This window comes from Phyllobates terribilis, unplaced genomic scaffold (assembly GCF_046119375.1).
Source record: "Phyllobates terribilis strain yellow unplaced genomic scaffold, ASM4611937v1 Scaffold_4__5_contigs__length_816908805, whole genome shotgun sequence".
Taxonomy (NCBI): Eukaryota; Metazoa; Chordata; class Amphibia; order Anura; family Dendrobatidae; genus Phyllobates; species Phyllobates terribilis.
Genome location: NW_027362764.1, coordinates 59,294,243 through 59,317,635, shown reverse-complemented (window position 1 = coordinate 59,317,635; position 23,393 = coordinate 59,294,243). Strand labels below are relative to the sequence as shown.

The window sequence follows — 23,393 nt, the reverse complement described above, 5'->3', positions numbered from 1 at the left end:
CCTCTCTGCTTCCTGGATGCCGGCATATCGCGAGACAGAGCGGTGAAGGGCCTGCGGTCACATGACTGTGACGTCACCGCAGGTCCTTCAGCGATGCCGGCATTCAGAGAGAAGCCTTCGGAAAGGTGAGTATAAACTTTTTGTTATTTTATTCTTTTTTTTACAGGTAGAATGGTACCCAGGTCTGGATGAGAGTCTCCTCTCCTCCAGAACTGGGTACCATCCGCACATAGAGACGCATAGAAGCCGCTTGTACAAATGTAGAGTCGCGGTTTCTATGTGTTTCAATGCAAGTCAATGGCGGGAGTTCCGCTGCGCTTCCGCAAAATTAAATTACATGCTGCGGATTTTTGTACGCAGCATAAACGCTGTGGAAAAATCCGCAGCATGTGCATAGAACCTGCGGAATCCCATTGGGGACCATGGGGTGCGGATTACCTAGCGTTTAACAAGCGTTTCCGCTGCGGAAATTCCGCAGAATAAACGCTTGAAAAACGCTACGTGGGCACCCAGCCATATCGGTTATATTGGGAGAAAATCCGTGTGAGCAGTTAGAATTGGGAAGGAGTGATGTCATCAGTTACACGTCTCAGAGTGATGTCATCAGTTACACGTCTCAGAGTGATGTCATCAGTTACACGTCTCAGAGGGATGTCATCAGGTGTGTTTGGAATGGAGTGATGTAATCATTAGTGATGGGCAAGCACTAAAATGCTCGGGTGGTCCATGCTCCTGTCGAGCACATTGGAATACTCGGGTGCTCGACCCGAGCAACGAGCCCAATGTAAGTCTATGGGAAACTCGATCATTATTCAGGCGGCTCCCCCCGGCGGTCTGTAGAGGGCCTAAAAATTGCCAAAATCGATGGGAACAGTGCCCAAATGACATGGGGACAGCACGTGGAAGACCCCTGGAAGCATTTCTGACTCCCAGGTTACTTCTGTCAACAACGTTGTCAGAGGTATTACGCCACTTTTACAGACTCACAATAAAACATACCAAAATGGATTTTCCTGGGAAATATGTTAAGGAACATCCTTTCCAGGGTAATGACTTGTATATAAAGCAAAATAAATAACCAAAACCAAAAATACTCCTCCACACCTTTGGCTATGTTCACACAGCGTTTTTGATGTGGTTTTGCACTTTTGTATTGCTTTCAACCAAGACAAATGCATTCACTGGGAAATATCATTTTAACATTTTACAACCTTATCTGGCCATGTGGTGTGTGACACATCATCAGACATGTCGTGTTTCATTTATGATGGGGGGACTGTGAAAGTCACAAAGCCTATTTTTTTAGGGCCATCAGGTGACCTTTACTATTCTTAAAGGGCCAGCAGTCGGCCCTCACTATTGTTAGAGAGCCATCAGCCGGCTATGCTTTGTTCTCATTATTAAAAAGTGGGTCTCCTATACTGTTATTCCGTATGCAATGGCTGCCAAAAATGTGGAAAAACCCCAATACCTCTTTGAATAGACATAGAGGAGGGTCTCAGTTTAAAAAATGTTCCCATTACAAAGGAGCGGGTCTCCTTTACTGTTGTTGCTTATGCAGCAAGTTCAAGAGCTGCCAAAAATTACGACGTGCTCCAATACTCCTTTGAAGATGCGTAGAGGGGGGCCTCATTAAAAAAAATTGTTCTCATTATTAAAGCGTACCTGTCGGCAGGATCCTGCTTAGTAAACCACATACACTGTCAGGTGGGTGACATTACACTGATTAATATGATACCTTGCTTGATGAAATCCGTGCTATGGATTTTTTATTATCTTTATTTTATTGCGGTTTTCGTTGGGGAGTGGGGGGAGGGAGGGGACGTCCTCAGTTTTCGTTGGGGAGGGAGGGGACGTCCTCAGTTTTCGTTGGGGAGGGAGGGGACGTCCTCAGTTTTCGTTGGGGAGGGAGGGGACGTCCTCAGTTTTCGTTGGGGAGGGGGGGGGAGAGGGACGTCCTCAGTTTTCGTTGGGAAGGGGGGGAGAGAGGGACGTCCTCAGTTTTCGTTGGGGGGGCAGAGGGACGTCCTCAGTTTTCGTTGGGGAGGAAGAGGGATGTCCTCACCTACATTTGCGCAGTGGTGATGTCATTATTAGGTAATATCAATGGGTACGATCATAGTGGGTGTTCTTGGATTATAACACTTTTTTCGGTTCACAGTGTCTCCATATTTTTCAGCAGTTTTTCCCCTTTCCATGCTTCTTCCCATAAGTAGTATGTAAATGTCTTCGTCGTTACCCAGCCTCAGTACAATCACATCCGGCTCCGTCCTGTCTACAGATTCCGCTTCCCGTCTCTTAAAGACAAGACTGAGAAATATTTAAGAAATTCTAACCATTATGAATACTAGAAGATACGTCCTTCAGGACTGAGGCAGAGGATTATAAATACATGTATGCGCGGCTTCCCCTTCCTCTTATTTTTCATAGTCATCCTGGTTTTATCGGTCGACCATGACTGCACCACGAGAGAGGGAATCCGCCCACCAAGGACAGGAAACCTACAGGCTTAAAAGGGGGCGGCCCTCCCTCTTGCCTCAGTTTGGTTTCCTGTCCTTGATGGAAGGAGCCTATCGCAGGCGTGGAAGGTCTGGAAGAATGGCGACGGCTGTCGTAGCAGCGCCCCTATCTGGGATCGGCAGCTCCAGCGTTTGGCCATGCTTGTGCGCCCCTATCTGGGAGAGGCACAGCATTCTTATGCACTGAGGGGTTTTTTTGCAGCGGGCTGCGCCCCTGTCTGGGGTGGCAGCCCTTTTTTCTGCCTCGACCAGGTGCACCTCCCGTGGGAGTGTCTGCCCTGGTTGGGATCCAAAGTGCGGTGGGGATTGCGCCCTTGGTCGGGGTGACAGCCCATCATCACCCTGTGTGCCCGGCGGAGGGGGGGCGCGGGGCCAAGGTTATTTGCGACCCCTCTCCCCCGACTGGGAAGGATACCAGGCGGGGAGTCGCTAAAGCGCAGCTTACCTGGAGCGATGGCAGTGTGCGTCCTCGCGCGGCGTTTGCTTCCGGTTTCTGGGAGCCGCGGCCGATGACGTCACCGCTACTCTGCGACCACGTGACCGGAACCCGGAAGTGGCGCGGGAAGTTTAAAAAAAATAAAAAAAAAAAAGAGGAAAAGGTGCGCTACCGAGGCTGTCTATTTAACTGGCCATGTAGCAGAGCTCAGAGCTTCCCAGAGCTTCATTCTCTTACCATGGAGTCTGAAAGCGATCAGCTACAGCAGCAGCAAGTTGAGCAGCCGCCATCCTCACCATCTCAGCGGCTGGTTGGGGAGCCCCAAAAGCGCATCACACACGTGGTTCTGGTAGCCGGTCCTCAGGAAAGCGGAGTTCGGTGTCTAGGTCCAGCCACCACACCTCCAATAGGATGGATGTTTCTGCAGCCTCCAGGGAGGATCCCCCGGCTGAGAAGGGTCCTTCCTCCAAACCGGTACCATACTTTTTTTCTTGAGCCGCATGGGTAAGTGATCTTCGAGAAAGTTCACTTTGTAATAGGGTATCCTTCTCCACTTCTAATTTTAACAGGGGAAGAAATGTACCTCCAAGGCAAAGCACATTCAGTGTGCGTTATGTAAATCCGTCCTCCCTGATGGATACCCTAAAAAATTATGCCAGTCGTGCATAAATCAAACGCTGGCAGAAGAAACACCTAATCTATCGTCAGGTTTAAAAACCCTAGTCAAGACTGAAATTCACAAAATCCTCTCCAAAAAGGCTAGAGGGAAAGCGGACTCAGACTGTGAAAGCTCCCTAGTCCCGGATGACCCCCGGCCCTCAGTCTATGAGTCTTACTCGGATGATGTAGCCTCTTCCTCAGATAGTGGTGTGGGGCAGAATTGTTTTCTCCTTGGTGAGGTCGACGGCTTAATTAAAATGGTTCGGTCTACCATGGGCATCACAGAGGCCAGACAGGAAAAGTCAGTCCAGGATGTTATGTTCAGGGGGCTGGGACAAAGAAAGAGACGGAGTTTTCCCTTGAATGAAAAAATTCGGGACTTGATCCATAGTGAATGGAGGAAACCGGAAAGGAAGGGTACTCTGCCTCCATTCTTCAAAAGAAAGTATCCCTTTGATGAATCAGCTTCTTCCTCCTGGGAGAAAGTTCCTAGGATAGACGTGGCTATAGCTAAGGCGTCCAAGAGTTCCTCCCTCCCCTTTGACGATATGGGGGCTCTTAAAGACCCCTTGGATAGGAAGGCTGATGCTTTCCTCAAGAGGACCTGGGAAACCTCTGCGGGAGCCTTGAAACCTGCGGTTGCGGCTACCTGTACCGCCAGGTCCCTAATGATTTGGCTAGACCAACTAGAAGCCCATCTAAAAAACAACACCCCCAGGAAGGAAATTTTAGCAGACATGTCACTTATTCAGGGGGCAGCAGCTTTTCTGGCGGATGCATCGGCTGATTCTGTCAGGTTGGCAGCAAGATCAGCTGCCATGTCCAACTCAGCCCGTAGAGCCCTGTGGCTGAAGTGTTGGCCGGGGTATATTCAAGCGAGAACAAGACTCTGCTCTATCCCCTGTGAAGGGGAGCATCTCTTTGGGTTGGTCCTAGATGAACTGTTGGATAAAGCAAGCGACAAAAAGAGGGGTTTCCCTAGCCTGTCTATTCCCACGTACAAACGCTCTTTCCATAGGAGAAGGTTTCTACGTAGTAAACACCAGAGGGGTCAGGAGAAATGGGAAGACCGCAGGCCAAAAGGTAAAGGGCTCCTGTTCGGCTCTTCTACTAACCAAGGCCCCCGGAAACTGAGTCAATGACTCGCGGCTCAGGTAGGGGGGAGGCTGTTGGGCTTCTTACCTGCCTGGACAATGATTTCTTCTAGTAATTGGATCCTTGGTCTGGTAGGTTCCAGTCTGAAATTTGAGTTTCAGCGAATTCCTCGTGGGAGGTTCATCCTGACCCCAAGCCGTTCCTCAGCACTGGAGCAAACGGCCCTACAAGCGGAGGTCCTGAACTTGGTCCATAAGGCCGTCCTGGTAGAAGTCCCAACAGCAGAGAAGGGACTTGGGTTCTACTCACCGCTATTTCTGGTCACTAAGCTGGATGGGTCCTTTAGGAGGTGTATTATTAACCTTAAAGCCCTAAATACATTTTTGTTAATTCCCACCTTTAAGATGGAATCCATCAAGTCCACAATAAAATTGCTTTTCTCAGGCTGTTACATGGTAGTGTTAGACCTGAAAGATGCCTATTACCATGTACCTATACATAGAGACTTCCAGAAATACCTTAGGGTGGCTTTGATCATAAATGATGAAATTAGACATTTTCAGTTTGCAGCCTTGCCATTCGGTCTGGCCATAGCCCCTAGGGTATTTACGAAGGTGATAGCGGAAGTTATGGCTCATGTGCGGGAGCATAATGTTTTGATTATCCCATACCTGGATGATTTTTTTTGATTGTCGGAGACTCGGCCTCCCAATGTCACAATCATCTTAAACTGGTATCTTGGAAAGTCTGGGCTGGATCCTTAATCTGGAAAAGTCCAGGGTAGTCCCTTCGAAAATACAACAGTTCTTGGGTATCATGCTGGATTCAGACCTCCAGATATGTTTCCTTATTGAAACCAAGAAACAGAGGGTTAAAATGCTGGTGGAAAGAGCACTTTCAAACCCAGTCATGTCCCTTCGGGCTGCAATGTCCTTGCTAGGTGCCCTATCATCTTGCCTTCCGGGGGTTATGTGGGCAAAATACCACTCCAGGGTCTTACAATGGGACGTCTTGCATAATGAGGTCTTGTTAAATGGGCACTTGGAAGAGCGGATGTCCTTATCTCCCCGATCTGTGGACTCGTTACAGTGGTGGGTGAACTTGGAAAACCTGTCTCAAGGTGTTCCCTGGGTGTTTAAAATATCTAAAATAATTACAACTGATGCAAGCTCTCATGGATGGGGAGCCCACCTGGGGGATATAGTTGCCCAGGGGTCCTGGTCAGATGCTGAGAAAGCTCTTTCCTCCAATACTAAGGAGCTTCTAGCAGTAGATAAAGCGGTTGGGCATTTCTTACCGTTCCTTCACAAAGAGAACGTTAGGATCTTGTCAGACAATAACATAGCGGTGGCTTACGTGAACCATCAGGGGGGTACTCCTGCTGGATCACTAATGGAAGTGGCGGTTCATCTCTTTCAGATCTCGGAAGGCCATCTCCTCTCCTTAACAGCCCTCTACATCAAAGGGAGAGAAAATATAAAGGCAGACTTTTTAAGCCGTCATTCTTTAAGGCAGGGCGAATGGGAGCTAAAACAGGGCATTTTTTCCCAGATAGTCCAAAAATGGGGTCTTCCGGTGGTGGATCTCTTTGCCACAAAGCTAAATCGGAAGGCAAAGCTCTTTTGCTCCCTAGATCCGAGAGAAAGACCCTGGCGGTAGACGCTCTCCAAATACCCTGGAATTTCAGTCTGGCCTACGCCTTCCCACCGTTAAATCTCCTACCTATGGTTCTAAGAAAGATCAGAGAGGACAAGGCGAGGGTCCTCTTGATTGCCCCCTTCTGGCCCAAAAGACCCTGGTTCTCATGCCTGAGGAACATGTCCATCTCAGATCCTTGGGTCCTGCCCGAAGTTCTGGATCTCCTCAGCCAGGGTCCAATACTCCACCCTCAGGCTCCTGGCCTCCACCTGACGGTGTGGAATTTGAGAGGTCCCTGTTAGAACAAAAAGGATTCTCCTGGAGTCTAGTGACTACGCTATTGCGTAGTAGGAAACCTGTCACCACCAGGATTTATGCTAGAGTTTGGGAAAAAAAAAATTCTTTCTCTAATTCTACAGTGGGTGAAGGAGCGCCAATTGGGAAAATTTTAGAATTCTTAGGGGCCTCGAGTTGGGATTGGCAACAAGCACCCTTAAGATCCAAGTGTTGGCGTTGGGTGCTCTGTATAAATGTGACCTGGCCGGAAATTATTGGGTTTCTCATTTCATAAAGGCGGTAGGTAGATCCAGGCCGGTTATCAGGACTAAATTTGTACCCTGGGACCTGAATTTAGTTCTGAAAGCGTTATCTGTGTCTCCCTTTGAGCCAATAGATTCAGCGTCCCTTAGATCTATTTCCCTCAAAACAGCGCTTCTGGTAGCCCTAACATCAGCTAGAAGAATTGGTCATATTCAAGCTCTATCCGCGGGCCCTCCCTTCACTCAGGTCCTGGACGATAGAATAATTCTTAGAGCGGATCCAGCATACCTCCCTAAAGTAGCTTCCCGTTTCCACAGACTCCAGGAAGTAATACTACCCTCATTCTGTCCGAATCCGAGTAATCAAAAGGAAGCAGAGTTTCATGCCTTAGACGTGAGAAGATGTGTGATTAGGTACCTTTCAATCACCCAGCCCTTCAGGAAAGAGAGTTCCTTATTTGTTTCTTACCAGGGGGGTTAGGAAAGGGCTCAAGGTCTCTAGATCCACCATAGCTAGATGGATCAGGGAGGCCATTACTCTTGCTTATGTGTCCAGCGGGGAGGAGGCGCCACAGGGATTGAAGGCTCACTCTACCCGGGCGGTGGCAACCTCATGGGCGGAGAAGTCTGGCGTCTCGATGGAGGACATATGTAAGGCGGCTACCTGGTCTTCCCCATCTACCTTCTTATAGGCACTATAGACTGGATTTGGGTGGTTCGTCTGACCTCACATTTGGGAGAAGGGTGGTCCCTCCCTAAACTTCTTCATCTCTGCAATTCTCTCGTGGTGCCGTCATGGTCGACCGATAAAGTCATAAGTTACTTACTGGTAACGGGATTTTTCGGAGACCATGACGGCACCCTTATATTTCCTCCCTTCACCTTATGGAAGCACTCCTCATCTATTAATTACAACCTTTTCTCACTTAGTGGTGTTGTATAAAAATGTTATTTTTATGATTGTTTTGCTATGTCTACTAACCTGGCGGTCCTCTCAATGCTCTGTAATCCAAACTGAGGCGAGAGGGAGGGCCGCCCCTTTTAAGCCTGTAGGTTTCCTGTCCTTGGTGGGCGGATTCCCTCTCTCGTGGTGCCGTCATGGTCTCCGAAAAATCCCGTTACCAGTAAGTAACTTATGACTTTCAGTGAGTGCAGAGATTCTGAACAGTCACAGAGAACGGATAATCAGCCAAAATAGTGGAAAAGTGGCCAATAAAAAGCAGGAAAGAGGTATGGTCTCTGTGCACACTATTAATTTATTAGACTCTGGCTGGGTGCAGGACCTGTCGACTGTGATCATGGCCACATGATCACAATTGACAGGTCCTGCACCCAGCTAGAGTCTAATAAATTAATAATGTCACCACATGTTCTTCTACCCTAGGAAATTGCAGTGTGAACGCAGGACTGGCTTTATCAGTGTAGTCTCTGCTTCGACTGAGCAGGCGGCCCACCAGCAATCTGCCCAGCCCAGCAGACTACCAGTCCAAGCGTGACGGCAGCTCTATGTGGTGGCCCTTTTTTTTTGGCTCTGCCTAAAATTTGTTTTGAGGGTCTTTTCTGCATATTGGTACAGCAGTATTACATAGGCTCTGTGTGGCGGTATTATTTGTGCACTGATCCTGAGCCGTCACTAATCTCTTACATTACTTCAAGACAGCAAATGTTAAGGATTGAGTAAAAAAAAGAATGATGAGACCGGAACCGTAAAGCATCACAGGTCCTGAATCTCAGCTGTCGTTACCCCACTGTCCAGGAAGCTGAGATATGGGGGCTGTTTGCATCACACACATACACTAGCATTGCTTTATGGTATAGACTAATCCGCAGAGGCGCTCGACTCCAGACGTTTTTGCCTATCCCTTTAAACCAAAAGCAAATGAACACATATACCGAGGTCTTGTTTCGGCTGACAGCCACATGAGAATAATTAGCGTCGTTATATTAGTCCAACTCCTGGGACCCGGGTTATCAAAAGTCATCAGTCACATGGGGACACCCGATAAGTGTTGTTTTCTCAGCCATCAGTAGCCGCGTGTAGATTTCCATAAAATCCAATAAAGTCGTAAAGATTTAGAACAAGGCTCTCTTGTCTACCAATGTCACGCTTGGTGAATTTTCATTTATGCTTCATTTCCGTGTAATTTAAATTTTACATTGTGGTTCAGACAGGAATGAGTTCGGCGTTACACAGATGAAACATTGTCCTTACAGGGTACAGCGCCACTCCTGTCCACAGTTCGTTATCCCAATATGATAAGTGTAAGTGGTAGCGTCCTTCTGCCCTAACGCGCGTTTTGCCCAACTTCTTCGGGGGGGCATCTCAGGACAGGGGGCGTCCCTGTTTAGAACTGTATAAACCTGTAGACGGGTTCCATTTCAATTATTCTTGATTTTCAATATCTCTGCTTGTTTTCAGTCAGCTTTATCTTTTACTCTCAAGGATGGATACGCAGGAGTGGGGTTCATTTTAAGACGCGTCTCGGATGACTGTACTGTACTGAGCCGTGCAAAGGGATAGATTTCTATCCCCTGGAAGTAAAAACAATGCTTTCTAACAAATGACAGCAAGGAAAGATCTTAAAAACCATAAAGAATTGATTCAGAAAATATAATGGAAACTCGCATTAACTTTTAATCTATCAAAACCTCCCCAAAAATATGCCTTTTCGGCCATTTCAGAATGTAGGAACATTTGTGCATCCGTATCACGATGCAAATCCTGGACTTAGGGCAGATTTAATGACCGAAACTGACAGCTTCATGGGGAGTTTTGAATCAAGATGAAACCGTGCAAAGTTTCTATTTAAAAAAATAAAAATGACAATTTTGCGAATAGTTTCGCTTAAAAAATATCCTGCCTTTTGGTGTATACAGCTCTGATGCAGACTTAGAGGGGTTGTCCAAGATTAGCACGAAAGTCTGCCGTCATTGTGACTGCAGACTTGCTCACATAGCTCGCGGATTCATGATTATCCGGCATCGGGGGTGGTACATTCACTTGTATTGAGTGAGGTCGGGCTTGTCTAGTCGGGATGCGGCCTAGAGTGTGCCTCTCGCTAGTCGGGATGCGGCCTAGAGTGTGCCTCTCGCTAGTCGGGATGCGGCCTAGAGTGTGCCTCTCGCTAGTCGGGATGCGGCCTAGAGTGTGCCTCTCGCTAGTCGGGATGCGGCCTAGAGTGTGCCTCTCGCTAGTCGGGATGCGGCCTAGAGTGTGCCTCTCGCTAGTCGGGATGCGGCCTAGAGTGTGCCTCTCGCTAGTCGGGATGCGGCCTAGAGTGTGCCTTTCAGGGCTGTGGAGTCGGTAAGCCAAACCTCGGACTCGTTAATTTGCATGACTCGGACTCCCTCTTTCATGGCTCATGTTTAAGTGATAAATTTACTGTAGCACAGATTCATCTCAGGTAAAAGTCTAGACCCTTAGATCAGGAATAGGACAGACATTTATAGGACATTTCATAACTTTCCCAAATTCTCATGAAAAAAATATTCCCCACAAACTGCATTGAATTACTGTACCCAATTTATTATATATTTTAGGAGTTGGAGTTGGTCCATTTTATACCGACGCCACCAAAATGGTTTCCAACTCCACAGCCCTGGTAGCATCTGACTACACAAGGTTTTTGTAGTCTGTTACCATGGAGACTCATAGGTCTAGATTGTAACAAAGTTACTTCACTTTTGATAAAAATGCAGTGTAACAGGGAAGTAGGTGGTTGCCAAAGTATAAATAGATTTTTATTTCATATTCCTGGGAATATTAAATTTATTGCATTTTTTTTCCCACTAGAGGCTTTTGGAAATGTTCATGTGTCACTAAAATAAGTACACCCCCGCCTTAGTTTTTATGTCGGCCAATTAAACTGTTTACCGTTGTTTTACTGGGATTTATACAGCGTCGCTATTTTTAATACTAATTTCATAGCCATTGATTTTAGGCCTGGAGACTAATTCCAGTGAAAAACGACCCGAGATCGGCCGCCGAATAGTCACATCTATCTCCAGATAAAGCACATTATCGGAAATGTCTCTAAATGCAGAGTTTTTTTTTTTATTATTCTTCACCTCTGGAGAACTTCTTTATAAAGTCTTATAATTCACAGTAAATGTTCTTTTGTATTTTTGGCAGTCCTCTATATTTTTGGTTTTCACAGCCGCCATAAATCTATACTATTACATTTCTGCGAGCGCAGAGCCGTAGATTCTGAGTTTATAATTCAATGTGTCTTTACTGCTCTCTACATAACCTTTCTCAATATCCTTCCTTAAAGAGAAAGTTCTTTATTATGGTGCTAACACTTCCTATTGGTCAGAAAGTTCCCTTTTCACTTCCATTTCTAGGCATTATTACACTTTTAGAGAAACAGTCCGAGCAAAACTGATACGTGGTGTTTATGTCTACTTCAGTGGTGGAGGGCAACAAAATAATTCTTTGTTTTTCTCTGTCCCGTATACAGACAGGAGAGCAGGAATCCCTCATGTCTGTGTGTGCTATACAGACAGGAGAGCAGGAATCCCTCATGTCTGTGTGTGCTATACAGACAGGAGAGCAGGAGTCCCTCATGTCTGTGTGTGCTATAGAGACAGGAGAGCAGGAATCCCTCATGTCTGTGTGTGCTATACAGACAGGAGAGCAGGAGTCCCTCATGTCTGTGTGTGCTATAGAGACAGGAGAGCAGGAATCCCTCATGTCTGTGTGTGCTATACAGACAGGAGAGCAGGAGTCCCTCATGTCTGTGTGTGCTATAGAGACAGGAGAGCAGGAATCCCTCATGTCTGTGTGTGCTATACAGACAGGAGAGCAGGAATCCCTCATGTCTGTGTGTGCTATACAGACAGGAGAGCAGGAGTCCCTCATGTCTGTGTGTGCTATACAGACAGGAGAGCAGGAGTCCCTCATGTCTGTGTGTGCTATAGAGACAGGAGAGCAGGAATCCCTCATGTCTGTGTGTGCTATACAGACAGGAGAACAGGAATCCCTCATGTCTGTGTGTGCTATACAGACAGAGCAGGAATCCCTCATGTCTGTGTGTGCTATACAGACAGGAGAGCAGGAATCCCTCATGTCTGTGTGTGCTATACAGACAGGAGAGCAGGAATCCCTCATGTCTGTGTGTGCTATACAGACAGGAGAGCAGGAATCCCTCATGTCTGTGTGTGCTATACAGACAGGAGAGCAGGAATCCCTCATGTCTGTGTGTGCTATACAGACAGGAGAGCAGGAATCCCTCATGTCTGTGTGTGCTATACAGACAGGAGAGCAGGAATCCCTCATGTCTGTGTGTGCTATACAGACAGGAGAGCAGGAATCCCTCATGTCTGTGTGTGCTATAGAGACAGGAGAGCAGGAGTCCCTCATGTCTGTGTGTGCTATACAGACAGGAGAGCAGGAATCCCTCATGTCTGTGTGTGTGCTATAGAGACAGGAGAGCAGGAGTCCCTCATGTCTGTGTGTGCTATACAGACAGGAGAGCAGGAATCCCTCATGTCTGTGTGTGCTATACAGACAGGAGAGCAGGAGTCCCTCATGTCTGTGTGTGCTATACAGACAGGAGAGCAGGAGTCCCTCATGTCTGTGTGTGCTATACAGACAGGAGAGCAGGAATCCCTCATGTCTGTGTGTGCTATAGAGACAGGAGAGCAGGAATCCCTTATGTCTGTGTGTGCTATACAGACAGGAGAGCAGGAATCCCTCATGTCTGTTTATGCTATACAGACAGGAGAGCAGGAGTGCCTCATGTCTTTGTGTGCTATATAGAAAGGAGAGCAGGAGTCCCTCATGTCTGTGTGTGCTATACAGACAGGAGAGCAGGAATCCCTCATGTCTGTGTGTGCTATACAGACAGGAGAGCAGGAGTCCCTCATGTCTGTGTGTGCTATACAGACAGGAGAGCAGGAGTCCCTCATGTCTGTGTGTGCTATACAGACAGGAGAGCAGGAGTCCCTCATGTCTGTGTGTGCTATATAGACAGGAGAGCAGGAATCCCTCATGTCTGTGTGTGCTATAGAGACAGGAGAGCAGGAGTCCCTCATGTCTGTGTGTGCTATACAGACAGGGGAGCAGGAATCCCTCATGTCTGTGTGTGCTATACAGACAGGAGAGCAGGAATCCCTCATGTCTGTGTGTGCTGTACAGACAGGAGAGCAGAAATCCCTCATGTCTGTGTGTGCTGTACAGACAGGAGAGCAGGAATCCCTCATATCTGTGTGTGCTATACAGACAGGAGAGCAGGAGTCCCTCATGTCTGTGTGTGCTATAGAGACAGGAGAGCAGGAGTCCCTCATGTCTGTGTGTGCTATACAGACAGGAGAGCAGGAATCCCTCATGTCTGTGTGTGCTATACAGACAGGAGAGCAGGAGTCCCTCATGTCTGTGTGTGCTATAGAGACAGGAGAGCAGGAGTCCCTCATGTCTGTGTGTGCTATAGAGACAGGAGAGCAGGAGTCCCTCATGTCTGTGTGTGCTATAGAGACAGGAGAGCAGGAATCCCTCATGTCTGTGTGTGCTATACAGACAGGAGAGCAGGAGTCCCTCATGTCTGTGTGTGCTATACAGACAGGAGAGCAGGAGTCCCTCATATCTGTGTGTGCTATAGAGACAGGAGAGCAGGAGTCCCTCGCATCATGTCTCAGCAGATACTACATTTAGGGGAGGCTTTAATTTTGGATTTTATGATAAGACATAGGCAGTGTTAACATGCGATAGGTGGTCCGCGGCCACAAATACATGACAATGAGAATTGGTCGGATAGCCACATAGTGGAAAAGCAAAATTGCAGATTATAATATCCGACCCTACTCTGCTGCCTGTGCTCATGTAATTATTTTAATATCTACTATCCTCAGGAGAGTTATATAACTTAATAAAAGTTAAGTTTTAAGGGCTTTAGTTTGGGGTTCTAGTTGCCAACTAGGCAAAAATTTGATAAAGTTATTACCCCTACGCTGTCTTTAGGTTGAACAGTGTCGATCCTACATTTAAAGCACATGCTGTCTTTTTGCCATATATGAGTTTGCAGGGAATGCACGGTCAGCGTTGATAGACTGTATATAAATTGGCCATCAGTATTTTATTTGGGACCCCTGATGATCAGTAGATAGACGGGACAGCACTACTCCAGTGAATCCCACTGTCACTCCACAGAACAGTGTAAACTGTCAAAAGAAACCAACACGACTGCAGGCTCTGACTACAGAAAGTTCCTTTTGTAGTCTGTTACCATGGAGATGGTCTGTTCTATAGTAATTGTAGGAAGTTTGTAATCAAAAACATTCACAAAGATTTTTCTTTTCTCATTTCAGATGTGTTGAGTAAATAAAACAAAAAATAAATAAATGCAGCTTTTCCCCTTTTAACCCCTTTCCGACGTGGTCAGTAATAGTACGCACAGGCTGTAATCCCCTGGTTCAGCGCGGTCTCCGGCGCTGAGCCTGCACTGAACCGGGCAGATGTCAGCTGATTCTTACAGCTGACATGTGCCCACAACAGCCACGAGTGCAATCGCGATCCACCCGCGGCTGTTAACTAGTTAAATGTCGCTGTCAATCACCGAAAAATGGAGACCCTACAGGTCTTGGAATTTTTTTTCTTTTTTTTTTTTTTTTTTTAGCAAACTTTGGATTTTTTTTTCACCACTTAAATAAAAAAGAACTTATACATGTTTGATGTCTACGAACTCGTAACGACCTGGAGAATAATAATGGCCGGTCAGTTTTAGCATTCAGTGAACGTGGTAAAAATAAAAAAACAACTGTGGAATTGTTTTTTTTTTTTTTTTCAATTTCACCGCGCTTGGAATTTTTTCCCTGTTTCCCAGTACACGATTTAATAAAACCAGTGATGGCGTTTGAAAGTACAACTCGTCCCGCAAAAAATAAGCCCTCACACGGCCATATTAACTGAAAAATAAAAAAAGTTCTGGCTCTGGGAACAAGGGGAGCAAAAAACGAAAACGGAAAATGCTCCGGTCGAGGAGGGTTTAAACCTTTTTCCAGCATGATCCTGTCATTACTAGAGAAAATTTTAGGAAGTGAAGAAATATCCCCAACTTTGACTGATTTAGTTATAATTGATTTTACAAGGGAGCTGTTTATAGAAAGTGAATAATGTCTGAAGGATTCAGCACTGAATAGTTTCACAATTGTTAATATTAGACGTGTGGCAGATGTCATTATAGTGTAAAGTGTCGGGACCTCACTGCTACTGATCTAACCAAGGTTTCACCTTTCCAGTGGAGTTTGAGGACTCGTCACTTGCGATAATAGTGTAACTTTTTTGCAATTTTCAAAATTTGAATTTTTATGCCCTTAAATCAGAGATATGTCACACAAAATAGTTAATAAATAACATTTCCCACAGGTCTACTTTACATCAGCACAATTTTGGAATCAAAATTTTTTTTTTGTTAGGGAGCTATAAGGGTTAAAAGTTGACCAGCGATTTTCTCATTTTTCCTACAAAATTTACAAAACCATTTTTTTAGGGACCACATCACGTTTGAAGTCACTTTGAGGGGGTCTTTATTCCCAAAAGTGACACCATTCTAAAAACTGCACCCCTCAAGGTGCTCAAAACCACATTCAAGAACTTTATTAACCCTTCAGGTGCTTCACAGGTATTTTTGGAATGTGGAAGAAAACAATAGACATTTAACTTTTTTCACAAAGATGTTACTTTAGACCCAATTTTTTTTTATTTTCACAGGGGTAACAGGAAAAAATGGACCCCAAAATTTGTTGTGCAATTTCTCCTGAGTAAGCCGATACTCCATATGTTGGGGAAAACCACTGTTTGGGTGCACGGCAGGGTTTGGAAGGGAAGGAGCGCTATTTGACTTTTTGAATGTAAAATTTGCTTGAATAATTAGCGGACACCTTGTTGCCTTTGGGGAGCCCCTGATGTGCCTAAACAGTGGAAACCCCCCACAAGTGACACCATTTTGGAAAATAAAAAAAATTGGGGCTAAAACATAATTTTTGAGGAAAAAGTTTTTTTTTGTTTTTTTTTCACGGCTCCATGTTTATAAACTTCTGTAAATCACTTGGGGGTTCAGGGTGCTCACCACACATCTAGATAAGTTCCCTGAGGAACTTATCTAGATGTGTGGTGAGCACTTTGAACCCCCAGGTGCTTCACAGAAGTTTATAACATGGAGCCGTGAAAATAAAATTTTCACATTTTTCCCACAAAAAAATGTTTCTCAGCCCCCAATTTAGCATTTTCATAAGGATAACAGGAGAAATTGCCCCACGCAATTTGTTGTACAATTTCTCCTGAGCACGCCAATACCCCATATGTGGGGGAAAACCACTGTTAGGGGCGCACGGCAGGGCTCGGAAGGGAAGGAGCACCATTTGACTTTTTGAATGTAAAATTTGCTTGAATAATTAGCGGATGTGCCCCTGATGTGCCTAAACAGTGGAAAACCCCCACAAGTGACACCATTTTGGAAACTAGACACCTCACGGAACTTATCTAGATGTGCGGTGAGCACCCTGAACCCCCCAGGTGCTTCACAGAAGTTTATAACATGGAGCCGTGAAAAAAAAAAAAAAAAAATTTTTTCCTCAAAAATGATGTTTTAGCCCTAATTTTTTTATTTTCACAAGGGTAAGAGGAGAAAAAGGACCCCAAAAACTTTTGTGCAATTTCTCCTGAGTATGCTAATACCCCTAATACAGTGTTTGGGCGCACGGCAGAGTTCAGAAGGGAAGGAGCACTGTGTGACTTTTTGAACACAAAATTGTCTGGAATTGAGAGCGGACTCCATGTTGCTTTTGGAGAGCCCCTGATGTGCCTAAATAGTGGAAACCCCCCACAAATGACCCCATTTTGGAAAGTACACCCTCAAGGATTTTATGAAGGGGTGTAGTGAACATTTTGAACCCAGAGGTACAACACATAATTTGATGTCATTAGGTCATCATATTAAATAAGTTGTCATTAGTCTTGAGCGAAAGTGCTCGCTACTTGAGTTTGCATCGAGTACTCAGGTAAGCACCAAGTATCAGGAGTGCTGGAGTGACATGCTCGAGTCCCTGCTCCGCATGTTTCACAGTTATTAGACACCCAAAAAAAACATGCGGGGATCGCTCGTGCATGGCAGTCACTTGATTACCCGCGATACTCAGTGCATACCCGAGCACTCGATGCAAACTGAAGTAGCGAGCACTTGCGCTCAACACTAGTCGCCATATCATCTTCATTTTTTTTTTTACTTTTGAAAAAAATCCCAACCCCCAACCTGAGAGTTTATTTTTTACGCCGTTCCTCGTGCGGTATAAGTGATTAGATGACTTTATTCTTCGGATCAGTGCGATTACAGCGATAACAGAATCATATCGAGTTTTTATGATCGACAGCTGTCATGTGACATTTTTTGATCGCTTTCTGTTCTGATTTTTGGGAGGCAGAATAAACAAAATCCAACAATTCAGGAATTGTTTTTTTTTGTTTGTTTTTGGGTTTTTTTATGCTGTTCCGCGTGTGGTAAAATTGATGAGGTATCTTTATTCTTCGGGTCAGTACGTTTACAGCGGTACCACATTTATATTGTTTTTTTATGTTTTGGCGCTTTTACATAATAAAAGCTATTTTATAGAGAAAAAATATTTTTTTGCATCGCTTTATTCTGAGAGCTATAACTTTTTTATTTTTTCGGCTGATGGAGCTGTATGACTGCTTGTTTTTTGCGGGACAAGATGATGTTTTCAGCGGTACCATTTTATTTATATTCGTCTTTTTGATCGCGTGTTATTCCATTTTTTGTTTGGCGGTATGGTGATAAAGGATTGTTTTTTGCTTAGTTTTTTTTTTTTTACCGTGTTCACTAAAGGGGTTAACTAGTGGGACAGTTTTATAGGTCAGGTCGTTCCGGACACGGCAATATCAAATATGTGTACTTTTATTGTTTTAGTTGTTTTTTTTTCATAATATTTATTGATGGGTACATTATATTTTTAATTTTGGTGGATTCTTTTTTTTATATTTTTTTTTTCATTTTTTAACACTTTTTGTACTTTTATACTTTGTCCCACTATGGGACTTTCACTTTTTACATTCTGAGCGCCTGTATAGCATAGGGATGGAGCACCATCCCTGTGCTATACAGGCGGTTAGCGCTGCAGATGCAGAAGATACTTTGGTCATGCACTGCACATGACCAAAATATCTTCCTGCTGTCTGGTGACCTGAATGTTGTCATGATGACATCGGGTCGTCATGGCAACATCCGGGAAGCTGCGTTGGACACCGGCAGGAGAGGGGAGTATCCCGATCACCTCCCCTTGCCCCCGCAATGCTGCGATCTACTTCGATCGCAGCAATGCGGGGGTTAATGTGCCGGGAGCGGTGTGGGACCGCTCCCAGCACATAGCACCGGGTGTCAGCTGTGACAATCAGCTGACACCCGGCGGCGAACGCCCCGCACCGCCTGTGTGCGCGCTCTATCGCCATGACGTACTATTCCGTACATGGCTCTTAAGTCAGGGTGCAGGTACGTATTAGTACGTCTTGGGCTTTTAAGGGGTTAAAGGTTTTTTGTGTTTTATTTCTTTTCATAAATCAACTGTATAAATAAGAAACTTTGTGATGCCTCTTTTCTCACATATGTCTCTTCCTCCTCCCGTTTCATTCACTGTCAAAAACTTTTCTATCCTATCTTCACTGAGAGATCAGATTGCAGCCGCTACTGCAAGAAGGAGAAATTAGTGCCCCTTTTTCCCATATATCTATCTCTTCCTCCTCCCATTTAATTCGCCGTCAAAAACTTTTCAATTCTGTCTTCACTGAGAGATCAGATTACAGCCGCTACTGCAGAAGGAGTAGAAATTGGTGTGAGACAGAGGCTGTGACTAGACTCTTGAAAGGGGAAAACTGCAATTTTTCATGTAGCTGAAGCCATAGGTGGAACGTCTTGACTACAGTCCACCGGAGCAGGGGCGCTGTGAGGCCGGGGAATTTACCAGCTCTGTGACAATATATCCTACCCTGATGCGGTTCAGTGTTATCATAGGGATACTGGAAGCAGCCAATCAGACTTTCTACTTACTGGGTTCTAATTGGCCAGGAAGTACTATCATGGGGATACAGGGAAATCCTCAGTTGCAAAAATGATTGACATTTTTTCTAACTTATTATATAGTGGGTTTTTTTTTGTTTTTTTGTCAATTTAATAGTTTTTTCTCTTGTTTGCAGCTTGCAGCTTCTACTCTGGAAAGTCCTGTGAAGAATGTCTGAAAAACGTTTCTGTAAGTTTTATTATATGGGTTCATGTGTTTTTTTTGTTTGTTTTTGTTTTTTTTTTTTTAATGTTTTTTTTCACTCAGCCTACCAAAAAAATGATATATACATAGTTCAGGGTGCGCGTGCAGGACCTGAGCCCGCTCTGTACCAGGCAGGTGCAGCTGTGTTATACCGCCGGCACCTACTGTACTTATAACAGCAGCGACCAGAGCTTGCACTGATTGCTGCTGTTTAACCATTTAAATGGTTGCCATAACCCGCTCCACCCGCATCGTACAAGTCATGCAATTAAGGGAGGTATAAACGAAAGTGCAAAATCAAAAAATTGATTCTCGTAGGGTAACATTGATGGACAAAAAAAAAGTTTGTATCTTGGAAGGCAGGGATGAACAAAGCAAAAAGATGTCATAAAAGTGTCATCTTGTCTACCTGTTGCCACCACTAGATGGAGCCTAAGAGCTTATAGTTTTATTCCTGAGCTGAATGTGAAGTAGTATGCAGTTAGCTCCCTCTAGTGGTGGCTGCAGGGAAGCAGAAATGTCATCATTCATTCTTACTATGCAGAGGATCTGGAACTGTGTCAGGAAAACAGCTATAAATATGTAAGGAAATTAATCTGTACAGAATTGTCAATACTTTCATAGATTGGTTTTATATAGCCTATCATTTTTTTTGTTTGTTTTTATATGAATGTATTTGGGGCTAAAAATATTTTTTTTCCGTTGTAAAGGGTTAATTGAGCGCTCCGGCTCTGCTGCATCCGCCAGCAGTGAAATGAGCTTGATTTGCTGTCGTTAATGTCTTTGTGTTGCCCCCCGCAGTGCCTGTGGTGTATAACAAATAGCACGTGTCTGGATTACCCCGTCAGATCCATCCTGCCCCCCTCTTCCCTCTGCGCCATGTCGGCTGCCAGGTGGGGGGCTTGTTGGAGTAAGTATACCGCTCTACATGGCGCCACTTGTCTATGTTTATGGGGGGAGGGGAGGGTGGTCTCGTGGTGTTATTGTCACAATACACGGATTGCAGGGGATTTAGCAGCTAAACGTATCAGACAAGATGCCGTCCCCCGGGGGGCTACACATGGACCCCGGTTTCGGGGGGGAGGGACACATGTTTATGCAAATGTGAGATATTAACATGCAAATTGGCCGAATGATTATTCAAATTGCGCTCGCTGAATAGAAATGATGACTTATGCATATGCATGGAGTTTATTTATTATTTAAAAAAATAAAATCAAATAATAATAATAATTGTGAAAGACATCGGATGATAAAGTCGTAATTAAATCTTGTATATAATTGTCCTCCCACAATTCCATACACTATTTTTGCACAGGGACGGTTTTATAGTTACTGCTCATCCTGAGACTCCTGGTTCATGAATAGCATGCCGTGACTGCGGTGGAGACCGACACACTCCATTCACTACCTGAATAATCCCTTCGACAGTGGCGGTCACACTTACACGCTTACCTGTCTATTCGGGATTAATGGCGGTCCCAGCGCTTATACAATTATCACCTACCTAGATGTATTTAGTTGAAGCAACAGTTTAAGTTTAACCACTTAAATGCCGCCATCAAGCGTGACAGGCTTCAACATAGGGGGCCATCATTTCAGGCAACCATCTCTCCTCCTTGTGACCGTGGCAGCAGGCCGCTTAAAGGTGTATTCACATCTCCCAAGATCCTATCCTAATATGTAGTAGGTGTAATAGTAAAAATATTAGCAAATACCTTCAATGAGAAATGTAGTATAGTTCTTCTGATTAGCTATGTTGCTTACCCCACGTGCATGGCTTTGCAGTAGCTTTGGTATCTATGGTTACAATCACTCATATATTGGCAGTTGTTAGAGGTTGTAACCGTAGATACCTAAGCTACTGCAATGCCCTGCACATGGGGTAAGCAACATAGCTAATCAGAAGAACTGTACTACATTTCTAATTGGAGGTATTTGCTTTTATTATTATTATTATTACACCTACTACATATTGGAATAGGTATTCCCATCTCCAATATCCCCTTTAATGAAAATCAGCCATGTTAGAACTCCTAAAAGATTGACAATTGTATCAGCGATCAAGCGATCGCAAGTTCATGTCCCTGTAGGAAATGAATAAAAAAAATCTAAACACCAAAATAGCTTTTTTTGGGGGGGGGGGGTCGGGGGGTTGCCGAAGTGCACCCAGCTCCCCATCCTCCTAAAAATGCAGTAAAAGGAGATTGAAATGTCGTACACACCCCACAATGGTACCAATAAAAGTTATGACTCTTGAAGAGGAGGAAGAAAAACAAAAAGCTCAAAAACGGAAATTGTTGGCTGTGGGAAGGGGTTAATATACAGTACCAGATGACATATTTAACACTTGGTGGACCCTGTCTGCCATTAGAAGGAGCTAGCACCTGTGTAATTGAAGTATAAATTGCTGGGGTGCATGAATTTCCATTATCGGGGCACATTGTGGCTGTATACCATGACAAAGGTAAAAACTAAAGTAACCACCAGATGGCGCCAGCACACCACCATCAGTTCTATATGAATTGCATAGGAAGGATTTTTTCCAGCAAGTAAGGGCAAAGTTTCTCCCAAAGTGGCACAGGGAGACCTGTAAGTCATGCAGTGCACCTCAGGAAATAAAACAAAAAGTAAAATAAAAGTGGAAAAAAAAAAAAAAATTGGCTGCTTAATAGAGGGTTACACTGCGTTTTACAGGAGGATTTCCCAAACTATAACTTCCGTTGATGCCTCTTTAAGCATAAATTGCCTATAGACTTTCATGTGAACAAGCCTGTCCATATGGCTGTTCTTATAATAGCGCCTCACCTAGGTTGTGTCTGGTATTGCGGCTCAGCTCCATTGAAGTGAATGGGACTGAGCTGTGGACAGGTGTGGCGCTGATTATAAAAGAAAGCAGATGTCTTTTCCTATTCCTAAACAACCCCTTTAAAGCAAATCCTCATTCCACTTTTGAATATATTGATTTATTTTTAATTATGGCCATAAATTACCCTAAATTGCACTAATATACTTGATATAATGGGTGTAGAATAATAGACAGATGCACCCCCCCTCCCTCATGGGCTTCAATCTGACGCGCTCTCTGTGGCATTTGCAGTCGCTGTAATATATGCAAACTATCCCGTTAAATATCTCGGCAGCTTTCGGATCTATTAGCATAAATGTCTGCTAATAATGCAAATTTACTCCGAGGCGGTGAAGGATCAGTGCCATTCTGCAGACAAGTACAGTTAACCCACCAAAACAAATAACCCCATTTACATGAAATTAACAAAACAATCCTGTAGGAAAAGAATATCGCAATCTGCGCCAAAGAGAAAAGCTGTAGAATTCTGCGACTTGCAGTTCTGCTGTCTACCCACCGGGTGGCAGCAGAGTCCTGTCTATCGTAGCAGCAGGGGGTTTTGTTTTGCTGACAGCTGCAAAAGTCGCCCGATATTTGAAATCATTAGGATCCTTCCTGTATAAATGTTATCGAGCGCTGGCATTCAGCAATTAGGGCTAAATTATGCTCTTAATATTGCAGGCTGCAGGATTCAAAGGCGAGGCTAATGAAAGCAGAATGTGTTCTGCCTTCCCTGGTATTTGCTGGATTTGCTCGTTTTGACAGACCCCCTTCGCGTTTTACTAATTGCGGGACACAGGGTAAAAACGAGCGCTGCGTCTTCACTTCATTATTAATGGCCAAATTACTGGCTGATGATATCTGGCGCTATCCCTTTAATGCCGTGACCCCAATCTGCGGGTGCACAGACAGTCCATTATATCATACTAGATGAAGGCCGCACCACTTACCATATAGCGCTGCCTACCAATCTGTGACGGACTTAACAAGATGTCATCATCAGCCCCTGGAGTCGAGGAAGAAGGTAATGACATGGTGCCCGGCGGAGACAGGAGAGGGCCACAGAGACCATTATGGGGAATATATTGCATTCAGGTCCGGGGTGATGGCAATGGCTTTAGTACGAACTAAACTACCACTAGCATTATAAAGTCTGCCATCAGGACGTCTTGGGAAAAACGTACAGTATATGCAATATGGCATCTTGCTCACTGTCACAGCAATGGTTGAATTCTCCAGTCCCCACTAAGACAAAATATGACCCTTAAAGGGAACTTGTCACATTGGGCATTTAGTCCTTTATGAGTGCAAAATATTATAGAGCTGGAAGAGCTGAGAAGATTGATATATAGGATTGTGGGAAAAGATTCAGTAGAACTTGTATTATATTC

At 44.8% G+C, this 23,393-nt stretch overlaps 1 protein-coding gene across 2 annotated transcripts in view; it reads left to right on the top strand.

Annotated features, from left to right (window-relative positions):
- The window catches only part of PTTG1IP2 (PTTG1IP family member 2), a 58,963-nt gene that overhangs the window by 2,734 nt on the left and 32,836 nt on the right, over positions 1–23,393 (top strand). For both annotated transcript variants that reach the window (XM_073677407.1, XM_073677406.1), the window contains exons 2-3: positions 19,087–19,139; positions 19,956–20,064. In XM_073677407.1, coding sequence (XP_073533508.1) covers positions 19,087–19,139; positions 19,956–20,064 — 162 coding nt within the window. The remainder of the gene's footprint in view (positions 1–19,086; positions 19,140–19,955; positions 20,065–23,393) is intronic.